The sequence below is a fragment of the Symphodus melops genome, assembly GCF_947650265.1.
Source record: "Symphodus melops genome assembly, chromosome: 1".
Classification (NCBI taxonomy): domain Eukaryota; kingdom Metazoa; phylum Chordata; class Actinopteri; order Labriformes; family Labridae; genus Symphodus; species Symphodus melops.
The window spans coordinates 16,746,181-16,771,283 of NC_136691.1; the positions used below are offsets into that span (position 1 = coordinate 16,746,181).

General features: G+C 41.9%; 3 protein-coding genes across 4 annotated transcripts in view; 2 read left to right on the forward strand and 1 right to left on the reverse strand.

Annotated features, from left to right (window-relative positions):
- The window catches only part of phip (PHIP subunit of CUL4-Ring ligase complex), a 40,037-nt gene extending 21,016 nt beyond the window's left edge, over window positions 1–19,021 (forward strand). Inside the window, 24 exon segments of the mRNA XM_079349009.1 lie at window positions 642–867; window positions 1,680–1,826; window positions 3,536–3,719; window positions 3,804–3,906; window positions 4,018–4,155; window positions 4,444–4,541; window positions 4,653–4,860; window positions 5,291–5,401; window positions 5,707–5,814; window positions 6,701–6,825; window positions 8,125–8,207; window positions 8,359–8,470; window positions 9,637–9,698; window positions 9,800–9,955; window positions 10,895–11,015; window positions 11,110–11,235; window positions 11,465–11,540; window positions 12,037–12,096; window positions 12,191–12,343; window positions 12,796–12,948; window positions 13,191–13,402; window positions 13,495–13,736; window positions 14,621–14,767; window positions 14,894–19,021. Of these exon segments, the coding sequence (XP_079205135.1) occupies window positions 642–867; window positions 1,680–1,826; window positions 3,536–3,719; window positions 3,804–3,906; window positions 4,018–4,155; window positions 4,444–4,541; window positions 4,653–4,860; window positions 5,291–5,401; window positions 5,707–5,814; window positions 6,701–6,825; window positions 8,125–8,207; window positions 8,359–8,470; window positions 9,637–9,698; window positions 9,800–9,955; window positions 10,895–11,015; window positions 11,110–11,235; window positions 11,465–11,540; window positions 12,037–12,096; window positions 12,191–12,343; window positions 12,796–12,948; window positions 13,191–13,402; window positions 13,495–13,736; window positions 14,621–14,767; window positions 14,894–15,585 (3,843 nt within the window). The 3' untranslated portion in view covers window positions 15,586–19,021.
- An 86-nt stretch (window positions 19,022–19,107) lies between these two features.
- On the forward strand, window positions 19,108–22,477 carry LOC306827326 (uncharacterized protein). 2 transcript variants are annotated; one of them, XM_079349054.1, is made up of 7 exons: window positions 19,108–19,439; window positions 19,771–19,912; window positions 20,006–20,095; window positions 20,246–20,340; window positions 21,382–21,542; window positions 21,702–21,818; window positions 21,899–22,477. In XM_079349054.1, exons 2-7 carry the CDS (start codon window positions 19,788–19,790, stop codon window positions 22,007–22,009), a joined length of 699 nt encoding a protein of 232 aa, XP_079205180.1. In that variant the 5' UTR covers window positions 19,108–19,439; window positions 19,771–19,787; the 3' UTR covers window positions 22,010–22,477. The 2 variants fall into 2 exon arrangements, with proteins under 2 accessions (XP_079205180.1, XP_079205179.1); XM_079349053.1 differs by lacking the exon at window positions 19,108–19,439 and having other exon boundaries at window positions 19,716–19,912.
- Window positions 22,243–23,976, reverse strand: irak1bp1 (interleukin-1 receptor-associated kinase 1 binding protein 1). The gene is made up of 4 exons (XM_079349075.1): window positions 23,640–23,976; window positions 23,332–23,413; window positions 22,912–23,042; window positions 22,243–22,769 (listed from the first exon to the last, which is right to left on the reverse strand). Exons 1-4 carry the CDS (start codon window positions 23,915–23,917, stop codon window positions 22,514–22,516), a joined length of 747 nt encoding a protein of 248 aa, XP_079205201.1. The 5' UTR covers window positions 23,918–23,976; the 3' UTR covers window positions 22,243–22,513.
- Window positions 23,977–25,103: the final 1,127 nt, after the last annotated feature.

Below are 25,103 nucleotides of genomic sequence, written 5' to 3' on the forward strand. Positions count from 1 at the left end.
AAAATCTAAACTCAAGACTAAAAGTGACTGCTTTTCTCTACTCGGCTGTCTGCACTGTGTCATATTTGGCAGTGGAGTTGAGTCATGTTTTAATAAAGTGGCTTTATTGTGTGAGTCACAAGTTTGAAGTCCTCATGTAACAGATCTGTCTACCCTACGGGAATGTCCAGACGTATTTCTGACTGAAACAGCATCGAATCGATCACAAATAGAAGGAGAGACGTAACGTTGGGGGTGACTAATTAAATGGTTCACTTAGAAAAAGCACTTTAGTTGGTGAAAAAATTAGACAAGGCTCCTGAGTGCGTAATGTGTCAGAACACACTTGGAGCATTTAAAAAAAAAAAAAGAGAAAATACAAGAAAGTTATTTAGATGTTAAAATACTCAGATAGTGCTTTTTGAAAAATATCTGGCTGATAGTAGCAGACAAATTTAACATATTTAACTTATGAACCTTTTGATTAAAACTGAGAAAATGTATTTTTCATTTCATGTTATTTTCCTGCCTTGTACATTTATTAATTGGTGGTAAGAGTAGTTTTGCTGTCGTTTAAATCTGTTATTTTTTTGTATCTGTGGTTGTTGACGTGCCTCTAAAAAATATATTTACACAACTAATTGTACCATGTCACCTTTCAGATTGCGGACCAGATGTTCTTCCATACCGACTACCGGCCGCTGATCCGAGACGCCAACAACTACGTGCTGGACGAGCAGACTCAGCAGGCGCCTCACCTCATGCCCCCTCCCTTCCTGGTGGATGTGGACGGGAACCCCCACCCGCCTCGATACCAGCGCCTGGTGCCCGGCAGGGAGGGCTGCAGGGACGAGCAGCTGATCCCACAGATGGGAGTCACCTCTTCAGGTACAGAGTTCAGACCCCCAGGAGTGTTTCTCGTCTTCATGATCTGAGACTTTGAACTCAGATCTCGTCCTTACCTGAAGGAGATGCTGCGGTTTTCTGTCTGATCACAGCTCGTCTGTCAGCTGATCATAGACCCTTTATTCAAGCTGATGATACAACTCTTGTAGCCTAACAAGAACATTATCTGTCCCTAAATGTGCTTAATGAGAGGCATTTAACTGAAACTACACCAGCAGTGGCAATTACAAACAGAATTAACTAGGCGCTTTAAGGTCTCGGCATGAGTATAAACAGACACGATCTGTTGTTAATGAAAAAATGGAGAAAAAGGAACTTCACTGTGGCTATCTGTGCACTCTGAGATGTTTTGTTTATAAGATAATGCAAACCAAGCCTTGCCTTGCACTGCTGCTGTTTTGGTGGCTGCTGTAGCTCCGTCCATATGAACACCATCGCAATCAATGCAATTTTTGCCTGGCTTGGTAAATCACATTGTGTGCACTAACTTAACTTCTCCTCCCAGTATTTTGCATGCTGAGGCAGAAACGCCTCATGTCGCATATTCATTAAGGCAAACGTATTAAATGAACAATTTGAAGAAAAAAAAAGTTGTTTTGCTCATATTAAAGACCCAATCCTCACTTCACACTGTTAGTAGATCAGATAGCACATTTTTTTGCTGGTGGTATCAAGTTTGCACACGCGTTAAGACACGCAAACATTTAGTAAATCAGGCCCTTTTGTGTTTCTCTTTGACTTTCACTTTTTAACTCATTCTTCTTCTCTCTGTTTTCTGTTCCTGTCGGAGTCAGGCTTAAACCAAGTGGTGAGTGAACAGGCGGTGGATGGTCCCAGTCCTCTGGATACGATGATTCAGAGGCTGCAGCAGGAGCAGGACCAGAGACGGGGAAACAGTGAGATCCCTGCTTCTGCTACTGCAAACACCAGAGCAAGCAGAGGTAAGACTGCGTCGTGACAGCACAGGCCGACTGCTTCTATAAATGGATCAGAGCCTCTGCCAGTTAGCTTTTAGTTTTGTGGTGATGTTTTTGAAATAATTCAGATTACTTATTGAGTTTTTAAAAAATGCTTCTATGCTGAATATATTGGCACATTTAAGTAAGAATGTGCAACATTTAACTCATAAATACAGCAGAAATCATTTCCATCCTCTGAGTCGTGACGGTCTACAAGGAGTCCTGCTGGCTGTGTTGCTAGTCGTGTTTACATAGACAGGACAGCCGGCTCCTGTCCTAAAAAGCAGTTTTATTCAAGAAGCAGAGAAAAGAAGAATAACATTCTCACTGTTTATTTGGTTGTCACGTAAGTGTTTTTAAACCATGGTCATTCTGTATAAATTCATATAAAATGTGACGCTACAAGCTAGCTTAAGTCTGCGAACGTTAGCCTACTAACGCAAGTATGCAGGCCACAGGCAACGGCAGCGTCAGGCAAAAGCAAGTTTGCTTGCTGCTGGCGCTGGGTCCATGGAGGAGAGCGGAGGCTTCAGTATGGCGCCAAACAGACCTTTGTTTTGGTTTCGTGCTGGTGCTCAAGGGCGACATCTACTGGATCAAAAAGTCAGATTCTTCCTTTAATGTTGCTGTCGCCTGTCTCTGTAGTGGTTAAACAAGGTGTGATCTAAATACAAATATTTTTAATCTAGCTAGGATGTATTTGTATAATCATGATCGTAAACAGTGCACTACCCATTATATTTAACACACTTCTTATTTCATTATTCATACTTACAAATAATGAAACATTATGTTTGGAATAAGTGTTTTGTGAAAGGAAAAAATGTATCAAAGACATCACGTTTGAAATGTAGAACATATGAGAAGTCTTATTATTCATAGTATTTATAGAGCGACTCTTTAAGAGAAATAAAAGTCAGTGAAGCACACACTGTCACAGAGAACTCATCCTTTCATATTACGTCTCTATCAATAATTTGCCTCGTCGTCATCTTATGAATTAGGTGATCAAAACATTCAGCAGAAACCATCTCCTCCAGGTGCTCGATCTTAACCTACAGTATGACCTACATAAACAATGCTTGCTTCTGACTGTTTATTTGACACAAGAAACTGCAGTTTGTAGTTTGTATGCTTTGTGAATGAAGCTTTCTTAAATGCTCAGCATGTCATTTGGCCTTCTAAGCTCTTAAAGGGTCTAAAGGAGGAAATATTAAACAGTTGTTTTACGGATTAGTCAAAACAAAATCCATCTCTAATTCTTGGGTTAAATGATCAACTGTTTAAAGTTTGTGTTCATATGTTGCTGGTGTCACTCTATGCAATGTGACGGTCTTGTCTTTATCTGTTGTTTAGATGAATCACTCTGACTCTACAAGGTTGCAATGGAAGTTTTCACTTATTTTCAAACTGTAATTGATGATAAGATGAACGTGTTCATATAGAAAACGAAAAGAAGATGAAGGGATCCTGAGATGATTCGAGTCATCTGCTTTCTCCCGCTTGGCACTCTGAAGTGTTTGCATATATAACAGCTGAGTGAATGAACTACTGGACCCCCCGTGGATAGTTTTGTCTTAATCTTTTATCGAGTATTTTAACCAGGGAGACACTTTCTCACCAAACTGCTTTAAGGATTATATGTTGCTCATAAATTAAAGCCACAATGTCTTTTTCTCTCCTCCCCTCAGGATCAGTGGGATCCCCCACAGAGGTTCACTCCCCGCCCAACGTGGGTCTGCGTCGCAGCGGACAGATTGAGGGGGTCCGCCAGATGCACAGCAACGCCCCGCTCAGCCAGATGGCCACAGAGGGAGACCTGGTGGCCTGGAGCCGTAGGGTGCTCGTCCCTGAGCTGGAGAACGCCTCTGTCGGGTAACAAAATAAAAAAGACTCACACCGGCAGTTACCTGTTTTATTTCAATAGATGTCTTGACTCTGTGTGTGTTTCTTGCGTAGGAGGCAGGTCAACTGGCGTGAGGCTAAAGGGGAGGAGGAGATCAATATTTACCAGTCAGAAAGGAGGAGACGAACAATCCACTCACTACCCAAGGAGAGCAGGGTAGGTGAAAACCTGAAAACTAAAAACAGCTTAAGATTCTCTGTTGCTCGTCTGACTGTAATTACCCTATCTGCCCTCTTTGTCTGTGCCCTTCACTCTCTGTTGTCTCAGGGTCATCCCACGTCAGAGGGTGTCGTTGACGAAGGGAGGAGGAGCCAAGGTAACCACGGCTACCAAACCCGTGCTGCCATGGAGGAAACGAGCCGCCAGAGTGCTGAAGGTGCTGACGATGACGACAGCGTCTCAGAGGTAAAAAATCTATCTTTTTTTCTGCTTTGTTTAAAATTAAGTTTCCGTGTGGTTTAGTAAGTTGTAAAAGGCAGCTACAGATGCTGCTAAAACCTCCTTGATGCTTATCAAAACATTTTGTGTCGATGTTTTAGTTGTTTTTTGGGGGGGTCTTCTAGCAGCTTCGATAAAAATAAGTCACTTTGTTTTTCTGCTTCTGTTCACAGCAGAAGCAGATCCACATTAGTTTTCCTTGTTAGTTGTTGTTAGTCAGTTTCAGTGCCTTTCTTGATATGTTGTGCCTTTCAGGGAGAGGTGGAGGCGCGTCAAATTAACGGACATTCCTCCGAGGATGAGAAGGAGGAAGAAGAAAAGGAGCCCTGGCCCGATGACCACAGCAGCTCAAGGTAACATCCAGACAGTATATGACATTATCATACATCAACACACAAACAAAAGCAGCGCTGCTAAACACACCTGCATAGTTCATGATCCTTCCTCTGCCGGGGTTTTTACAGCGACTACTCAAGCGATTATTCCGACTGGACGGCAGATGCAGGGATCAACCTGGAACCGCCGAAGAAGAGCGTGAAAGTGAAAAAGAAAAGCAGTAGCTCAGAGGAGGACGTGGAGAAGAAGAGGGACGGGAAAAAGGACAAAAAGAAAGACAAACCAGACAAAGACGGCGCTTTACCAAAGAAGACGAAGCCAAAGGAGAAAAGGAAGGTTTGTCATCAGTAATGACTTTTGACAAAACTCTACCTCCCCCTAAAGTGTCACTCCGATTCAAAGTTATTACCCATCAGCCTTTTGTACAGAGTGTTCAGGTTGACCCTAATCCTACTGACTGGTGTACACCTGGAGTTAACTGTGTCTCCTATATAAGTGCTTTTTTGAAATTATTTCTACATATTTGTGTTTCAGTGTTTTGCTGTAATAATGACTTCTAAAAAAGGTTTCTTTGCAATTTTCGAGGCTCAAGTGACAGTTTTCATTAAGTGCATGAAGTTTGCTCACCTTAAGTAAGGATTGTAGGAACAAAGAATAAAGCGTTGATCCTTCTTCATCTTTTCTTTTATCAGTAGTGTTACACAGTACAGAAACCTTCATTTTGTGTGCGAGTTGTCCCTGAATGTCTTGCTGTGTCGCCCTTCAGAGGACCGAGTTTGAGGAGCAGGGCCTGACTCTGGAGGAGTGGCTTCCTGCAGCTTGGATCACAGACACGGTCCCCCGGAGGTGTCCTTACATACCCCAGATGGGAGACGAGGTACGCTCAGCATGTTTCCATTTCCCTGTCCTCAGCACATGTGCGCCACATGTCTGCTCAAACCAAAACACTGGCTCAGGTTTTACATAGCAACAAGGCTCCAAGTCTAAATTTAGCGGCCCCAGGAGGCCGCAACGATCATTACAGATAAGACAAGATGTGCTCTCACTGACTGAGACTTCACAATCAACTTAAGCTGTACTTTCAATATGTTGCCACATGTTTCAGATTTCTAAGCAATAAGATACCAGACAACAAATGAAAGATGAAGTGTGTGATATTTGAATGGACTGGTGTATTTGCAGGTATACTACTTCAGACAGGGCCATGAGGCCTATGTGGAGATGGCCAAACAAAAAAAGATTTTCAGCATCAATCCTAAGAAGCAGCCCTGGCACAAGATGGAGCTACGGGTAAGAAACAGAGAAATGGATATCTTTACACACAACACATCTAGATATTTCTATTTTTTCTTCTTGTAAGCCTTGATTTTAATTCCAGATTAAGTAAAAAACAAAAGTTAAAAAAAACAAAAACAAATTTAAAGAAATTTGTAGAAAACCAGAGGCCAAAGCCAGTTTTGATATCAAGCATTTTGCTTCACATTTTTACAATACAATATTTGAGTGACATTTCTTATTTGAGGACTCTGAATTCACAGTCACATTAATTGCTATAAAGGCCCTAAAAAAAAAGAACTAACAGCCTTTTAAGGAAAACACAGCATAGCTTACAAACCTCTCACCGTATGAGCCACAGACACTTGCCTGGCTTCTCTTTCATTTTGTTTGGTTTTTGATGGCGGTGATGGTTTGATGGTGTTAGGACATCAGGGACAGAGAGTGGGGAATGAACATGGGGGTGCAACCTAACCACTAGGTCATCTGCTCTCTACTTTCATGTGGACTTTATTCCCTTTTCCGTCCTGAAACTGAATCCTTGCTGAAAAGAAAAAAAAACATCTGCAGAGAATGAAGTGTCTTTCCTCTTCATGAAACTTCCTCTTAAAGAAAGACAACACTTGAACAGTGCAGACACACTGTCAGGATGTATTACCTGTAACGTGTGAAAGCAGAATGCTCTTCTATCTAGTTCAAGAAGCCATTTTTACAGTAGCTGTAGCGCTCACACTCTTAGCTTTGATAATGTATGATGCAGAAAATATATAAATTTAGAATGAAAAGGAGTGCAGTGAACTGGTTTTGACCTAGCAGGGCTCTGTTTAATGTAAAAAAAAATTTTTTTGTCTGCTATAGAAAGTTAGAATGAATCTAACAGTGTTAAACTACGTTTGTTTAGGAGCAGGAGTTGATGAAGATCGTTGGCATCAAGTACGAGGTGGGCTTGCCCACGCTGTGCTGCCTGAAACTTTCCTTCCTGGACCCCGACACTGGAAAACTAACCGGAGGATCCTTCTCTTTGAAGTAAGCCACGACTGTCTCTGTTTGTGGAGCTCCAGGAGCTTTGAACTTTAGAAATAAGGGCCTGATCTCACACCCAGTGCAAAGTGGCAAGAGGCGTTCTCTTCCTTTGCGTTTGTTATTTTCACACCTTGTGCTCACATGATACTGAGGCAAGTGTTCTTACACACAACTTGTCAAAGAAAATACTGATGTAAAGTCAGTGGCACATCCTACACATCCGTTTGGTGTCTAGATATGTTTCAGATTAATGCTCATACTATTGTTGTTCCCCTTTCATCATTTCGCAGCCTTTCTGTGGATCTCATTAAACTGTGACAAGCGAACGCTTATCTGACGATCCACGGTGAACTTTGCTGGATTCCTCCTGAACTGGCCCCAAACACATCATTGTCTCTCTGCTTTGTGCATTATAATATAATGCTTTAGTGCTATATGTCGAGTGTCCGTTCTGCACGCATTAGACAATATAATCCCAAAACAATGAAGGGCCCACCTTTCTTTCATATTGGGCACACTGAGCGTGAGTTAACATTGATTTCTGACCCATCCTCTCTGCACGTCTCAAGATGGAAATGATGTTACTCTTCCCTGTGTCAGATCTACGGTGTCTCTTTTAATATGGAGATGCATCTATCGTTTCTGCTGTTGCAGATTAAAGGGCAAGCCATGCAATGAAATGTTTGGCACAGTAGTCTATGTATACTCCGTGTTTACAGGGCGCAAAATGAAAGAAGACATCTAAAGTAAACCTGAGCGGAGTCAGTTCAGTAGAAAAAAGGCCCTCATAAAAACCACCTTGTTAACAGCAGGAGGTCAGGTGCAGACACACCTGGCTTCTTTCAGGAATAAGAGATGAAACTCTGATTCTTGGTAAGTCCAAAACACACCTACAGTAGTTTTTATTTATGGATTTATTTCGGGGCTTGTGAAGCCGTTAATTAGAAATCACAGAGAGAAGAGGGAACAACATGCGGGCGAAGGAGGCCCTGGTCGGATTTGAACCTGGGTCGCCCACTTAGAGGCTTAAAGCACAATGGACCACCAGCACACCCACATACAAGTTTTTCTGTCTTCTTGATACAACTCCTTAATATCTGCCAGAATTTGTGACCAGATTTTGCCCCGTTTAACTAGCAGGAGGGTGTTACTGCAACGTGTTCAAACAGGGCCTCAGGTGTTGATCGGTGCAACGACACTCTTTTCTTTATTCATTCTTAATTTTTCTTTTTCTTTTTTTTTTTTTTCTCGCTGCCTTGTTGTAGTCTTTGACTCATCCTGCTCATGTTTGTTTCGATGCAGATACCACGACATGCCTGATGTCATCGACTTCCTGGTGCTGCGGCAGCAGTTTGACAACGCCAGAAAGAGGCAGTGGAGTATAGGTCAGCCAATCTTAACTCTAAAGTCTGGCATGGCATTAGATGTGCAGAAGTTGAAATAAATATCTGACTAAATATCATCTGGCTCAGTTTTCTAGGTCAACTGTTCCTTCCATGTAAAGAGCTAAGATAACTCCAGTGTACGTCTGTGCAGGTGACAGGTTTCGCTCAGTCATTGATGATGCCTGGTGGTTTGGGACCATTGAGAGCCAGGAGCCCTTCCAGTCTCAGTATCCTGATAGCCTGTTCCAGTGCTACAATGTCTGGTAGGATCACGGTCCGGATTTACACACAATCAAAACTTCCATCGAAGCTCATTTTTTACGGGATGTCATTGAATCACACCTAGAAATCCTGAAGTCTCTCAAACAAACTGCTAAAGCCCTTCATCTCTCAGGTGCACAGATCGAGAGAGAAGCACAGAGTAACACTGATATCATTTGGTGGGAAAAAGAGGGGAAGGGAGTGTGTCACATTTTGTGCTCAGATTCATATATAAAGATGACTTATTGATATATTTTGCAAATAATAGTTTTCTATTTTAGCAGTGCAGGTTGCTGCAGAAAATTGTATTGAAGCTCCTTGAACGTCAGTGGAAATGAAACTTGATCCATTTGATTCTGATGTCAGTGAAACCGCCACTGTGGCATGAACCTTATGTAATACAACACTTTGTTCTGAAGGTACTCAACACGTACTTAAAGGTGCAGGAAGATTACAGAAGAAATCAATTAGAACAATCTTTTTGTGAGATATATGCGATGAACAGTTGTGCAGCTGTAATTTGCTGCATTAAAGGAACATATTCGCTGAAAATAAAATCAATTATACAGTAAAATAATTATGAAGAGATCGATTTTCTTTATATTCACAGCTGGGAAAATAGTAAAAACGTTGAACCAGTGTCTCCTCTGCAGTTAGTCTCTTGGCATCTTTCCGAGGATTGATTGAGTTTGAGATCCGTCTTTAACCGCTGACATGATAACAAATCAAATAATAGGTTTCATTCAAACGATTTACATGTAACAAGAATTTGTCTTCTCGGACAAATTACTGATGAGTATAGACAAATGGCTCGCTGTGACTGTGCCGCTGACGCTTCCTCTCAGCTCACTCATTAACACCTCATGGGCCACTTGATGAAAAAGTCCTGGGTGACAGTTTGAATGACGCTGGGTAACATTGGTCTTTGTTTTGCATTTGCTAACCCGTCATTGAAGCAACATTTCAGTTCCAAACGTGAATAAACAAAGAGTCTGTTTGAGTTATATCTTCCTGTCAGCGGCGAGTGCTTGTGGCATGAAATGATTTTTAAAAGGTCTTGTTAGAGGCTGACGTCCACTTGAGGCAGACATACATCACCTATTAGAAGAACAAAACAATTACATACACGATGTGATGATGCTTCATGTTGACTCTGTTACGTCTCTAGCTGGGATAACGGAGACACAGAGAAGATGAGCCCATGGGATATGGAGCCCATACCAGATGATGGTAGGTGTCTAATACACCCAAACTACGGAAAACACAATTCATTCTTCATAATGTCAAATTTGCGGATGAAATGGATTTCATCTTGTCCCTTCCTTGTGCAGCCACGTTCCCAGACGAGTTGGGCACGAGTGTCCCCCTGGTGGAAGAAGAGCAGAAGGAGCTGCTTTATGTCCCACTGGACGGCGAATGGGGCAGCCACACGCGCGCCGACGAGTGCGAACGCATTATCAAAGCCATCGACAAGCTCTGCACACTCGGTATGACATCATCCAGCATGTGTTAAAAAAAAAAGAAGAAAAAAAAACAACAACACACACACTCCCATTATGTCAGCAAGCAGGATGATTAAGTTGAGCCATGGCGGCACATTTCTGGTAAAGCAGCATGACTCTACCCCACATGAGTCAGTGCTACCCTGAGCTGGGCATCTAAAAAGGAACAAACAGCTAACACGTTGAACACATATTGAGCTGCTTGCCTGAATTCATGTCAAGTGATGTAATGTCATATTAGGCCCAGACTTTGTTTTTCTGCAATCCTCCCAATGAAAATCTGGGTTGAGAGCTCCCCCTAGTGACAGTTTGTGGAACAAATACCCTTAAGTACCACAAGACAACTTACTTAATCCTTCTAGATCCTTTTTTTTTTTTCCTTGTTACGCCCATGCTTCACGCTACAGCCGGATCTATTTATTTAAGTATTTCTAAATTTAGGTGTGTATATTTAGAATAAGTAGGAGCGTCTTTCATTAAATGTTTTAAAGGAGTAAAACCGTCAGTGCTTATGTGTTACTAGTCCAGTCAAACTTCATTTTCTTGATTTGCACATTTACAATAGTGATGTTGTAATTGTTCTCTCATTGAATGTAAAGCAAATTGTTTTGCTCTGTGTACGAAATGTTCTATATAAATTAAGATTTACAAAATTCAGAGAAGAAATAAAAACAAATGTGAAAATATACATAAGGCACACCAAACACGCCTACACAGATAAATATATACACAAACAAACAAACAGTAATTTAGCCATAGGTGCAAAAAGAAAGGGTGCATTAAAACTTTAAATTTAGTGCACTTCATCATTTTTGCACTCTCCCATCTTTCCATCTGTTCATTTGTTTTCGAAATTTTATTCCTCTCTTTTTTTTTGTGCATTTGCCCTTTTTTCTCTCCATTTGCCAAAACGCTACCCCTCAGATGTTGCAGCGCCGTTTGCTTTCCCCGTCGACCTTCAGGCTTACCCCACATACTGCACAGTGGTGGCCTACGTCACTGATCTCAGCACAATTCGCCAAAGGCTGGTGAACCGCTTCTACAGGTACCCGACATCCCGCTGTGTTTGTGTGAAGAAAGATGGCAGGAGTGAAAGAGAGCGACGATGCACACTCAGCATGTTTGTATTTCCATTTCAGACGGCTGTCATCTCTGATGTGGGAGGCTCGTTACATCGAACACAACGCCCAGACGTTCAATGAGCCCGGATCATTCATTGTCACCACTGCCAAGTTTGTCTCTGACCTAATGCTGCAATTCATTAAGTGAGTGTGCCGCACTGTGTAATTAATTCAAAATGCCTGCATGTTAGAGAGAGCAATTTACTTGCTGTCATCAAGTTCAGTTATTCTTCTAATTCCTCCTTACAAAAACAAAATCTAAATCAACATCTAAAACTTCTGGAAAAAAACCCCCAAACTACCACTTGAATGTCATACAACGTTCTGACTGTCAAATGTTGTAATGTTTGCTTTCTTGTTTTGTCGTCCTCAGAGACCAAAGTCTGACCGACATCATGCCGCTTTACAAAACCATGAAGAAAGCCGCGTTCTCCGACTCTGAAGATGAGGTGTGTTTTTTATATGTTGCGTGAAACAGAATGGAAAAGAAAATACTTGGTCTACTTTTCTGATTTTGTCTTTGACTTGCTCCTGTTTGCAAGTCTACCATTTAAAACACACAGACATGATAAGCAAGCTTAAACCCAACACACACGACATAAAAACAGACAATAGAGCTACATGAAGGGAGTGCACCAGGTTCTCTTCTTTCCCACTCACTCAAATCATGCTCATTGTATGTGTTACAGAAAACACGTTCACTATTTTACACCTGTTGATTCTCATAAACATCAGATTGAATATTGACAAAAAGACAAAAGCAGAAGCAAGCAGAATTCTTTTTTTACCACTTAATCTGATAATAATCTGATTTGAACTCTCAGTTGATCTCGTTCAGTCAGAACATAAGTTGAGAGTAAATAATGAAATACTGTATTGCACAGCAGCCTGTAGCTCTATATGCATCAGCGGCTTTATTTAATTCCCCTTGCCCTGATTCTTTAGGATGATGAGGAGGAGGATGAAGATACTAATACTCCTGGAACATCTACAAGAATCCACAAGGTAACATATTGAAGATTCCAGACAGCATCCAGCATTAAGTTTGTATCAACATGTACAGCACTTAATCTACTTCTTCACCTCTTTCTTTGCACAGGGCGGTCGACCTATGCAGCGCAAACTGCGAACCCGACCTCCTTCGTACGACCCTCATGCGTGGAGGGGACGCTGTAAGGAGCTGCTGGATCTCATCTTTCAGTGTGAAGACTCAGAGCCCTTCAGAGAACCTGTGGACCTACAGGAATACCCGGTACCTATGCAGAAACCTCCTTTGTGTTCGCAATTTAGTTTTTTTTGTAAATTTTCATCATTAGTTCTCATTTTCAGTTCGCTCTTTATGCCCTTGAATCTTGCTCTGAAGAACATCGAGGGCACGAATAGCATAAATTCAATTACACAAGGAGTGGAATTTGAAGCAGAGAACAGAACAGCACTCTCCATTCAGCGAGTGACGTCTAAGTCCATTGGAAAAGTTGTGAAGGAGAAACCACGTGAGCGGACTCAAGGGTTCAATTCAGCAGAGTTCTCTCATTAACTAAAGAAGAGTGGAATTCTTCTTCTGTGGGTTCCCTCCATTCAAAGTGAAAAAGCAAATCTCCCGGCGCCGTCTTTACTCTCTTTCTCTTTGCTTTGCCTCATTGTGGTTTTTCGTCTTTTGAAGCCTGTTACTGAATTGTCCCGACTTCCCTCTCTTTCTCCCAGGACTACCTGCAAATAGTCGACTCTCCCATGGACTTTGGCACTGTTCTCAAAACGCTAACTGAAGGAAAGTACCAGTCTCCCATCGAACTCTGCAAAGATGTGCGCCTCATTTTCAGCAACTCCAAAGCTTACACCCCAAGCAAGAAGTCTCGGGTAAGACAGGAAAATGACACACAAACAAAGCTAGGCGCCTGCTTTAAGAACACACAATATAACCACTGGGCTATCTAACGCCCCAAGACTGACTTTTTTTGTTGTAGTATCATGTTGGTATTGTGACGGACAAAACAAACAAAAGTTTGATACATCTGGAACACCTTGTGCTTATAAATAAAATGGTCTCCCTTGCTTGGCTGAGCATGACAGTTAATCAAAACCATCTTTCGTCAATCTAGATCTACAGTATGAGTCTGAGGCTCTCTGCGCTGTTCGAGGAGCATGTCAGCTCCATCCTGTCTGACTACAAAGCTATCCACGGCCTGACGGATAAACTGACTCGACAGGGCACTGATAGACAGACACGACACACTACAGACAGACAGACGCGGCACGCCATGAAGAGGAGGAGGAGGAGGAGCGAATCTCCAGCCAGCAGCACCGCGTCCAGGTAGAAGAAAAAGACATTTTTACTTTCAGGGTTTCGTCTCTTCACTCTGCATTAGGTGTGATCTTTATTTCTTTCCTCTCCTCTTGCCTCAGTCCAGAGAGGAAGAGGCGTGTTTCATCCAGGGTCACCGGGAAAAGGGAGCCATCACCACCTCCCTCCCGACCCCCCTCTCTGAGACAGAGCCTCCCCCTCAAACAGCCCCCCCAGCTGGTCAACGGGAAGGCTGACACGCCGGCCGCAGCGCGTACACGAAGCTCAGCTCGCTTTTCTTCACATGCTCCACCCTCTTCATCCTCCTCATCTCACACTGCGAGCAACACTGCCAGCACTTCAGGTAAGATCACAGCACAGAAACCGATAGTAGAAGCGTCACTTAAAGGGCAACTTTTACTTTTGTCACATTAAAATCAATACTTTAGATATTAAAATAACTAAAGGAATGAATGCTGTACTTTTCATTGTCTTTACACTTTTACCTGAGTACGCTTTACTGAACCTGTGGATCTATTCTTAATGGACATTTACTGAGCATTTGTCTTCTTAAAGGTATAGTTTGACATTTTCTCTTCCCGCTGAGATAAGTTTATTCTTTCTATTTAGGTTTTTTACATCCAGAATGAAGCTGCAACATAAAAATCTCAAAGTTCCCTTAGGTCTAGATCCTTCCTTTTCCTTTTAAAACTAACACCTTGTTTTCAACCTTTTGTTTTTGTATTGATTCAATGACATGCCCATTAGTGAGTTTTAAAAGTGCTCAGAGTTAGATTTAGTTATGCTATGATCGAGCCAAGCCAGCTGTAAACCTTTATTTTAGTTATTGATGCTAAGCTAAGCATCAACTGACTTTATAGTTCCTGTAAAATTATGCGATTAGTTTTCATTTTCTTGTATCCTTTTTCTTATTAAACTCTTGACTTGAAGCTAATCATGTTATCAAGAACTGACCACATGTAACCTTGATCATAATGTGTATTTTTACTGTACTGCTGCTCCCACACTCTGGAACTCACTCCCAAAAAAACATTCAACACTCCCCCACACTCACTTCCTTCAAGAAACCCCCTAAAAACTCACCTCTTCAATACGGCCTACACCCACTAACTCCCATCCTCCCCTTTACATAACCTCTTCGTTGCAATGTCCTAGTCTTTTTTTTTTTCCTCGTCAACGCGTATTTGTTCATATTTATATTATTATATTGTATTCATTCATTGACAGAATCTACTCGCTCTCTGAGGGCTCATCACTCTGTGTCAGCTTCAACACCTCCTGCTCCTGAAAAGGTGACTCCCTCTGCAGCCACAGAGAGTAGTAGTGGAGGAAACACCCGGAGGAAACTCAGGACTCCTGTTCGACACACACCAGGTAAAAGGAGATGGGAAACGCGATCTTTGGATTTCACATTCTTGTCATTATAGATAGTTTCAATGTCATTTGTTGCTATTGAAGTTTTTAAGCTTTTGTCCTGTAAACCTCTGGCCCTCTCCTCAGGCTCAACTGTCAGCCCTGCCCCTCAGAGCACAGTCCACCTAAATGGCCACAGCAGTCATGTGACCCTCGGTGTTGGGAGGAGGAGCAGGAAATCCAGACCGGACCCTCCACCGAGTCCTCCAGAAGTCGCGACACCAGAGAGCCCCTCCAGACCTCGAGGCCGGCCGCCGGGGAAGAAGAAAGGAAAAAAGAATAAACAGGAGCTGGAGGAGATGAGAGGGAGCAGCACCCGCAGGAGTTCCACCCCTGACGATGACCTGGACCACTCAACAGGGGACGAGGGCGGGACATCTTCGGCACAGGAAACATCTGTGCTGTCGGACTCTGGCATGTCGTCACCCAGACGGCGAGGCCGGCCCCGCGCAGTAAGAACTGATGATGCCAATCCTCCCGCTGAGTCACCAGAGCCCTCGCCCCTGAGGAGGAGCAGCAGGAGAACCAACGAGGAGGTCACGCCTCCTCCACAGGCTGCACCTCAACAATCCAATCGGAAGGAGACGGAGGAGGATGCAGGAGGGTCCATGCAAACTCGAAACCAGGGGCGGCGGTCGGCCTGGTACATGGAGGAGGACTCTGAGGAGGAGCAGAGGCAGTTGTTGTTCGAGGACTCATCAATCACCTTCGGCACCTCGTCAAAGGGGCGTGTCCGCAAGCTGACAGAGAAGGCCAAAGCCAATCTGATTGGATGGTAGAGGAGCCTCGCAGGATTTGAGGAGGAGGCTGCCATGACAGAGATAAATCTGATATATCTGAGATATCTCGGCTTTCCAGAGGAGGATTGTGGGAGATGGAGTCCAGGAAGTCATGTTGATGTCTGGCTGATTTTTGTACGTTTGTCGTCTGAGGAGCTGCTCGCTGCTATTGTCCACACGTCCTTCCTCTTGGCCCGGTTAGCATATCTCCAGGCTAACAGACCGAGTTCATTCATTCTGACTCCTCCTACATTATGGTCCATGTTGGATCCACAGGAGCTCAGTGACTCCTACACTGGTGGTCTTGTGACTTCTCCCGTACAGTGAACCACTCCCTACCTGTTGGTGTCAGACTGGACGAAACAGTACTTGAAAGAATCACAAGGAGAGCTGGATGTATCTTATGCCACTGTTATTTTCATGGACTTAAGAGCCCCTTCCGGTTGGGTCAAAGACGCCGGCTGAGCTAATGGTAAAGTCTGTGTCGGATCACAGAACGGCCTGAAAAAAAGTTTTTGAACCCCTTCTCCAAGAGCCCCCTCTTTTTTTATATAGCCCCTCTTCTCTTTTATAAGATTTTTACGTGATGACCCGCTCTCTGTTTTTGGAAGTCTTACACATTTGCTGGCCTGAGCGTGTCTGTCTGCGCTAAAATACCAAATGGTGTACCCTTTGTTGGTACTGTAGATCTGTAGGTTTTGTTTACTGTTGGTGTGTGCGGGTGTTATTGTTTTGTTTCTTTGCATGTTTGTTAGAAGGAAAAAGCATCTCTTTGTTTTATAGAAGCTCTTTTTACTGTGAGGAGGAGATCAAAAAGGATGCATGGGTGAGAGAGGTCATTTAAATGTTTCGACAGATCATGTTTCAATGCGTCCTCGAACATTAGCAATACCTTGTGCCTTTATGTCTTTGGTGTGTGTGTGTGTGTGTGGGTGTGTGTGTGTGTGCGTGTGTGGGTGCGTGTGTATGAGTGTGCTTGGCCTGTGCCCTGCAAAGTAAAGTATGTGCCTGTATGTGTGCAAAACCAAGTTGTGACTCTGTGAGAGTGTGTGTGTGTGTTTGAAGGAGTGTGTGTGTGTTTTTATAACACAAATGAGTGTGTCATTCACTTTCGGCGTGCAAACAGTGGCATACAGTCTGATCGTTGTGAGAACTCTCAAAGAATTGTATTTATAGCAGTTGAAAAAAAAAAAGACTTATTTGTTGTTGTAAAACCATTATTCACATCAATATATTATCCTATAACCAACCTATTGTCAGTTTATACCTAAGGTACAGCCAGAGGAGCTTTGAGATGCACTTACCACAGACCCATTATCAATGCAGTTGTAGGAATCAACCTGGTGTATTTTAAAATTGATTACATAAAAAATACTTTCTAAATGTTGATATGTTTCTATGGTCCTGACAACACACACACACACACACACACAAATCTGTTTCGCATGTTCTAGCACTTTCTCATGCCTGGAGCGTACAGGATCGAACCAGATCAACCTGGATCGATGTGAATCTGGACAGAAAGCAGAGAGAAAGAAAAAGTCTTATTTATCTTTCTGATTGTGTGCCTTTGCTACTCTGGCATATTGAATCCTTTGTTGTCTGCTTTTGGGGCCTTTCTTCAGTTTTCTTTGAGTCTTTTTTGGACTTCCTGGTTCTGCAGGTTGCTAGGTTTAGAGGACTGGACTTTGGAAGTGTACTTGACAAGACAGGATTGTACGGTGGGCTCCTGAAAGAGAAAAATCTGTCGAGAGACAGAAACACCACGTCATCCTCTCTGTTTGTTCACACATCTAATGGGCTGAGTTTTGAAAGATGGCCACCCCCACTTGGTTCAAGATCTACATGTTTTCACCCAGCACAGAGCAACTGAATGCCAAAATCAGCCATGTGTGTTGTGGGTTTCACTGGACAGAACTGGACAGTAGCATTACCGGGGTTCTTTCAAAGCTCTTTATATCACATATTGTTGAATATTTATCGATCTCAAATGTTTACCATTGGTTTTCCTTCTGTCATGGATATGTCAATGCCAAATTTCGTGTTGGGCACTGAGGTTTTAGACCATGCAATTGAATGTCTTTATTTTCAGAAGCAGTTTTAAACACACTGAGGGTGTTGAGCTCGCTTTCATTTAATGTGTGAACTTTTTTTTTTTCTGTCTATGTTTCTTACATACAGGACAACTATTTTAGTCACGTCATTAGTGGAGTTCAAATACCCTTTTTTTTTTTTTTTTTTCAAAGTCAGTTGGGCTTATATTACTTCATGGAAAGGTTTGTTTATATTGTGTATATGAAGAGATTTATTCCAAATTAAGAAATCCTAAAAAAACGACACCTTCCTTCTCCGTGAATGACCGTTGATGGGAACAATACTGTATCTTATTGAGGGGTTTCTATTAGAGGTAAGAAGCTGACCTCCAAGAAAAAGTCTTCATAGCCACATAAATGTACATCACAAGTAATCATATTGATATTTGTTGACAGATTATCATGAGTAGACATTTTAGACCCCGGGGTTCTCTACGTTTTGATCTTTCTTTTAAACAGATTGAACATACAAAAACACAACGATAAAGAACCATACATTTAGATGGATTTTAGTGTGGAGTAACTAAATTTGAATGAGGTCAAATGACTGGCTTACCTTGACCACAGCCGGCTGCACTGCTGCAGTTATATCCACAGTTAAAGGAGTGGGTTCAGATTTCTGTGAACTCATCAGATTTCCCATTGAAACAAAACTTCCAGTGAGAATGCAGAGGTCATATCAAAGTACTGTAGATATATTAAACTTGAAAATTCTGCTGTCACCACTTTTCCATCAGATCATCACCGCACCACCTGTTTCAGTAAATACCTGATGTGTTATTGCTGATTCAATTATTCTAACCATTTTAACCAATTCAATCAGTCAACCCGTTGTCATTTCTGGGGGGGGGGGGGGGGGGGGGGGGGCCTCTGACCAGACAGCGAAGGTCAGACGCTGACAGCCACACTGAGCGTGCCAGTGTGAGTGAAGTGGCTGCATGTGAGCTTCTGGGGAGTATTTTGGGATGATTTCAGTTTTAAGGGGATGTGGGATTGCAAAGAACAGAAGGGGAAGGGAGGGGGGGAAGGGGGCCTGTTTCATGTGAACCAGTTAGGGAGGACGTCTTTGTTAGTTTGGATACTTTTATATATAAAGGAATTAAAGCAAAAAGAAGCATAAATCTAGAATGTATGTTTTAGGAGAGTACTGCTGTCCTGTTAGTTCATACCAATATTTTAAGTGAATAAACTGTTGTGTTTCCATATCTACTTTTCCTTAATGTTGTTGATTGTGTCAATTTAAGATCATCACTTTTTCACAGATGTTTGTTTTGAAAGTAATTTTTTATTATTCGAGTTGCAGTGTGCGGGATCTTCTTTAAATAAAAAAAGGGTATTCATTCTTTTGACTGATTTGTTTGCTGTGTATTACGAAGTTTTAATACATGCATCCGTGCAGCTTGTTGCTTATATCACAGTAGGCCTACAGACGCGTTGAATGAATGCAGAACAACTCTGTTGCGGTTCCACAGAGTAACTGCGTCACGCACCGGCAGACTCGTCTCCTCCTGACGTGGCGAGCCGCTAAAGGTCCGCTGGTTCCTCCGTGGGCTGCTGCGATTGGTCAGAGTACCTGTTTGGCAAATTTGACGAAAAATGTAAATACGCAGGTGGTGTCGGCGGCATGGGTGCACGAGGGCTTTATGCAAATAAAACAGAAGTGAAACCGCGTCACGCTGCTGGTTAGCAGACAGAAACAGACTCACTGGGACGCAATGTTAAGCAGGTAGTTGGAGAAAAGACGTAGGATTTTAAAACGAGGTAAGGGTTATTATTACTAAAACAGGGTCTGACAGATGAACACACTGATTGACTTTTTCAAACAGTTTCTGCAGAGCCTTTATGTCGCTTATCAAACTTTTACTTCCCAAAGTGTGAGGTTGTATCACATTACGATACCTATAAACGCCCTCAGTTCTTGTGCCAGGTTTTTCAAGAATTAAAAAAATGTGAAATATAATTTATCACGTGTATTTAAGCTACAGAATGATACTTAACGTGTTGTCAACAAGTCTGTGTTCTTGTTCGCTGTCCGCTTATGTGACTCACACGCAATTTTGGAGTTTTCTAAGCTGCCACATCCACCTGGCAGGTGACGGCTGCGCAGTCATGCCTCAGCTCACGTCGGCCGCGGTGCTGCAGCTCGTGCTGCTGCTCTCCGCCGTGCCCGCGCAGTACCTCATCTCTCAGTGGAGCGGCTCTTCAGTAGCACAGCGCTTCCACGCCACCACACGGTAGGAAATAGTGGGGACCCTTAAATGTGTCCTGGAATAAAGTTATGATGGTAAATTGTGTAATATGTTGAGTTAATACACGTGGTGTTTCAGGCTGCTTAGAATTTGGAAAGAGTGGAGAACATCTTACCTCAATGGCGACATATGGATGGACTGGGCCAACCAGCAGCTTTCTAAAGTCAAGTGAGTATTATATCTGGGAGTATATCTATATTATAGTCTCGGAGACTTTAAAAGGGGCTTGTAAGGGTTGATAGTCTTAGATCATCAGACACAGAGGTTGCTGATCATCTGCATTATGTGTGAATAATCGATTCTTCTTGCTTTTTGAAGGTCTCTTTTAGGCTTGAGACTGGAGGAGGAGGAGGTACAAATCATGCATGACATGGAGAGCATGATGGATGACAATGAACTGGGATTCTTTGGAGGTTTGTATGTACTTAATATTTTGAGAGATTCAGGTCATAAAGAACAAAAAGTAAATAAACGATGGTGTTGTCGTCCATAGTGCTCAGTAAGCCTACATACTGCCACAATATTAGGATAAATTGATTTCAGCTCCGGCACTTAGTACTTTTCAAAGTCAGATAAATCCATTTCATTTGTTTCAGGTCTTGGTCTCTATTGGTCCCTCACTGAATTTGTATGTTTGGACTATTTAGTTGTTATCACATGCCAGTACAGTAGGGGTGGGCAACTGGCTGCCCTCTTCCTTACTCATTGCATGCCACCAGTCAATTTGAAATAAATTGTAAACGTGAAGAAACATGATATAATCTTCCATAAAAGAGTTTGACCAGAGACTATGCAAAAGACAGAATGCATTTGAGCACAAGAAACGGCAACGTTTCTATCATAATCTTTTATTACTGGTATAGGACATTTAGTTCTTTGCCAGCAATAAGTAGATTTAAGTGTTTTTGTTTTTGTTAAACTCTTTTATGAAGAAATACTAAATACTTAAAAAAAAAAAAAAAAAAGAAATGTAGAATATATTTGACAAACGTGTACATACTGGTTATTACATTGAAACAGTAGCATAAATTGGCTCTATTTTTCTTTTCAGTTTAGGAGTCTGAATGTTGGTATATAGGACTAAAATTAAAGCTTTATGTTTTCAAAAAACTTTCATTACATTATAAGCTATTATATTTGTCTCAAGACTGTCCCACAATTTGGCCCTGGTGGTGAGAATAGAGTTAATGTGGCTCTCTCAGGGTCCAAAGATGCCCAATCCCTGCTGCAGTCAACATTCAGCTTAATTACATGACAGTGCAAAATGTACTACATTAACTCTGAGAGAGAATACTCTCATCAAGTCATCAGTAACTGTTCATGCATGAAGATAACTGTAAGCCTAATGTTTTAGGACAAACCATGTGACCGTGCATATCATGATCGATCGAGTGCAATGAATGTAGCAAAATAAAATCATTACCTCACAGGCTTTTGTTTCCTCCTCCCTACAGCCTCGAAGACGGCACGCATACCTCGTCCTCTGTATGTTTTTCTGCGGGTTGGAGACGTGGTGATGGAGAGGAATCGTAACATGGTAGGGGTGGTGGTGAGCTGGGACTCTGAGCTTCGAGCCCCTCCTGAGTGGATTGAACGAATAAATTCCAGCCCTGAGGTTAACACAACACTCAACACAACTCTATTAGTTTTTATAGAAGCTATTTTTAAATGATCTTTCCCAACTGCATTAAGTCCTGTCTCATAAAGTCAGTACACACAGATTAAAAAAAAAAAAAAAAAGGAGTCAGGTCTGTGACTGTGTATGTTCGTGCAGGGCCACAAATCGGAGAAAACGCCTCATTATAAAGTTCTGTTCAACGGGCCTACATCCTCGTCTGTGTTTGTTGGTTACCTGCCTCAAACAAGACTGGAGCGCATCACCGGGATGAGGGTACGTACTGAGAATCACAAGATATAAAGTCGTTCACATATATTCCAGAATTCTTTAGATTCACTTCTTGATGTTTCCAGCCGAACATTCCCACCTTGGAGAAATACTTCACACACTTTGATGGCGAGCGCTTCGTCATGCAGCCCTGGCTCAGAGAGCTCTTCCCTGAGGATGAAGAAGAGGACTTCTGAGAGCTCAGCTTGGACCTGTTTGCTGTAGAAATATTGACCTCGAAATCATGAAGATCAATATTGCGGCACTTCGAGAATAACTTTTAAATCACTCTGCTGGACATGGATGCGAGAGTGACCTTATGGGATGTGGAGTAACTCTGGGAATGTTGGAAATCTGGTTCAAATAGTATTCCTTTTGGAGGTGCAAATTAACAGTGTTTTTAATATGATGACATAGAGAAATAGAATCAAAAGGAAAAAACCTTATATTTTAAGACAGGCTTGATTTTTAAAGACATATTTAAACAGATGGAGTCTATTAGGAGAGATCAAGAAAATGCTAAAAGGACAAAATTACATAAAAAAAAAAAAATGATTAAGTTTCCTCTAAATAGCCCTATCTGTGTAGGTGAATGTAAAAAAAAAACAAAAAAGCACTTTATACAGCCATCATGAAAAAGTAATAAAATATTTCAAACTGTGAAAGTCTGTTGGTCTTTCATGAGTTGATAACAAATGTCTTCAGACTTTTTTCCTGCCTCTGTCTCTGAGGCTGAAGGACACAGACACCTGGGAGGAGGCGGTGATTGTGGGTATACAGGAGAGGTGAGGAACGGATCCAGCACTTTGGCCTCTGCCCTCCTCGTCCTCATTCCTCCACTCCTTCGTCTCCTCCTCTCTGATCAGTATGGGGGGTCCCAGAGTTTGCCCAAGGAGCTGACTGACTTCACAGGCCTTCTGTTGAGCGTTTTGTACTGCTACCACACATGCTTGCCGTCTAGAGCACAAACGAAGAAATGTGAGTCGCAATAACTGCTTTTCAATAAAATACGTATGTGCTATAAACCCCCCCCCCCCCCCCCCCCCCAACTATATTAAGCATGTGTAGATATCACTGTGCTATTAGCATTTGTTTATACCTCATTTGGCTCAGGCATTCAGCACTGTGGTAGAACTGCGGTGTTCCCACACAAACACTCTTGTCCAGCTTCTCCAACAGGACACTACACACTCGCTCCATGTTCTCAAAATTGGAGAACGTGACCAGGACCTGTGGGGATACACATGTAACAACTTGACAACAAGCTGTTGGGTAATTGATATTTAATAGAGTTATGATGACACATAAAAAAAAAGAAGAAAGAAATAGAACAAAATAGTTACTTACTGTAATTAGTTATTGTGTATGTAAGTTATTTTTAAAGAGGTCAAAATATAAACAGTTCCTGACATTATTTAAAATGTATTTTTTTAAAAACAACCTGTGGCCCGTGAGTGATTCTAACAAGACCTTTTTTGAAGAAAGTTTGGACACCAGTGATTCAGTGCAAATACTCCACCTCTGCGTTCATGTTATACTGGTCTGCCTCTCGGTGGAGAAACCTCCTCACTGACGTGTCTCTGTCACTGACACCATGTTGTCTGGGAAGAACAAGATGAAAAGAAACCTCATTTTTATTTGTTATTTTACACAAAGTAGTTATCAGCAGAGAATTAGAAACATAAACTTCTAGCTTCTAAAACTAGCCTACGTTTGTTCAACTAAAGCACTAACAACACTAGCTACAGTGTACGTAAAGTTTAACTACTGCTTTTACGTCCTTTGTGCTGAGTTAACACTGTTTGACTGTATGTTGTTGGTGTTCACCTCACAGCTTGTAGGATGTATTCAAGCCTCCGTGAAACGCTGTTGGTCGCCTCGTTAACGGAGTCTTTGCTGCTGCCCACACTAACCCGCACAGACACCCGGTCTGCCGGGCAGCACACCTCCGCTGTCCCCGGTACCTGGACCTCCCTGGACCGGTTACCGGGACTCTGACGGTTCACTGCTCGCAGCTCGGCTCCCTGCTCGTTCACATTACCGACATATTCCTGCCCTGAAGCCGCCGGTAGTGTTGCTGCAAAGACTCGACTCTGCCTGTCCATATCGGGGGAAAAAACAAACTAGCTTCCCGCTGCTATGGTAATGGCCGACATGCTCGTCGGGACTTGTAGGCTACTTAATTGTTAAGAACTACAAAGGCGTGTTGCCAGATCCTGTCTCTTCAGATGAAGGGGATGAGTTTTAAAATGGTTATAAGTAAAATCATGACTGATTTTTATACACATTTATCTTGATTAAAAACATGGTATTCTGGCCTTTGCAATGTTAAACAAAATAAATCACTTTTGTAAAAAAATATATATATCTAAAAGTGAAGAGTGGAATAGAGAACATCTAAAAGCCCCTTTTTGTGAGGAAATAAAAATAGGCCTAGTGCAGAATGCCATTTTATTTACTTTTCATGAATTCTTTAAAAAGCAAATGCAATTTTTTCTCAATTGAATGGTTAATTTGCTTATTGAGTATATGACACCATATAGGCCAGATATATTTAATTATTGTCAACATATAATAGTCTTTCCAACACTGTCTCAGACTTTCATAATTCAGTGGTGCAAGACATTTTTTGCCTCTCATACCTTTTTGTGTCTTTTAATGGACTTTAAATAGTGTATGCTTCTGATTCTGATTGTTGACCCCTCTCCCTCACACACAGGCTGATTTAGTGAGTTAAGACGAGCTAATTAACTCATAATATGATATTACAGTTACAGTTTAACATCTTAATATGTCATCATGTCAGCAACATAAGACTCTGAGTTTAGTAATCAGTGTTTCCTTACTTTTAAAGTCAGCTCCAGGTAAAAAGCTCCACTTTCTATACTCACTATATATATGTGTGTGTATATATGTATGTATGTATATATAATGTTGTCTGTGGTCTTCAGTAGTGGTGTAGTGTAGGTGTTGGGTAAACGCAGGTATGCAGAGCATACCCACTTTTTCAGTCTCCATGTGGTATACTCCTGTGTTTTTCGGTTGCTGACAAGATAATGTTACGTTCATCAAGAATGTCCTTTTTTCAAATAGGTATTGAATTGAATTTCCCTCGGGATCAATAAAGTATCTATCTATCTATCTATTGAATCCAAATCGATTTATAGACCAGTGCCTTTGGTAACTCCCTCCTATGCAGCTTTGTAAATGTTGGAGTGACATTTATGTTGTTTAAGACGAAAACAAGATTGTACCTCATGGAAAACAGAACAGTGTTGTGTTTTATGAAGC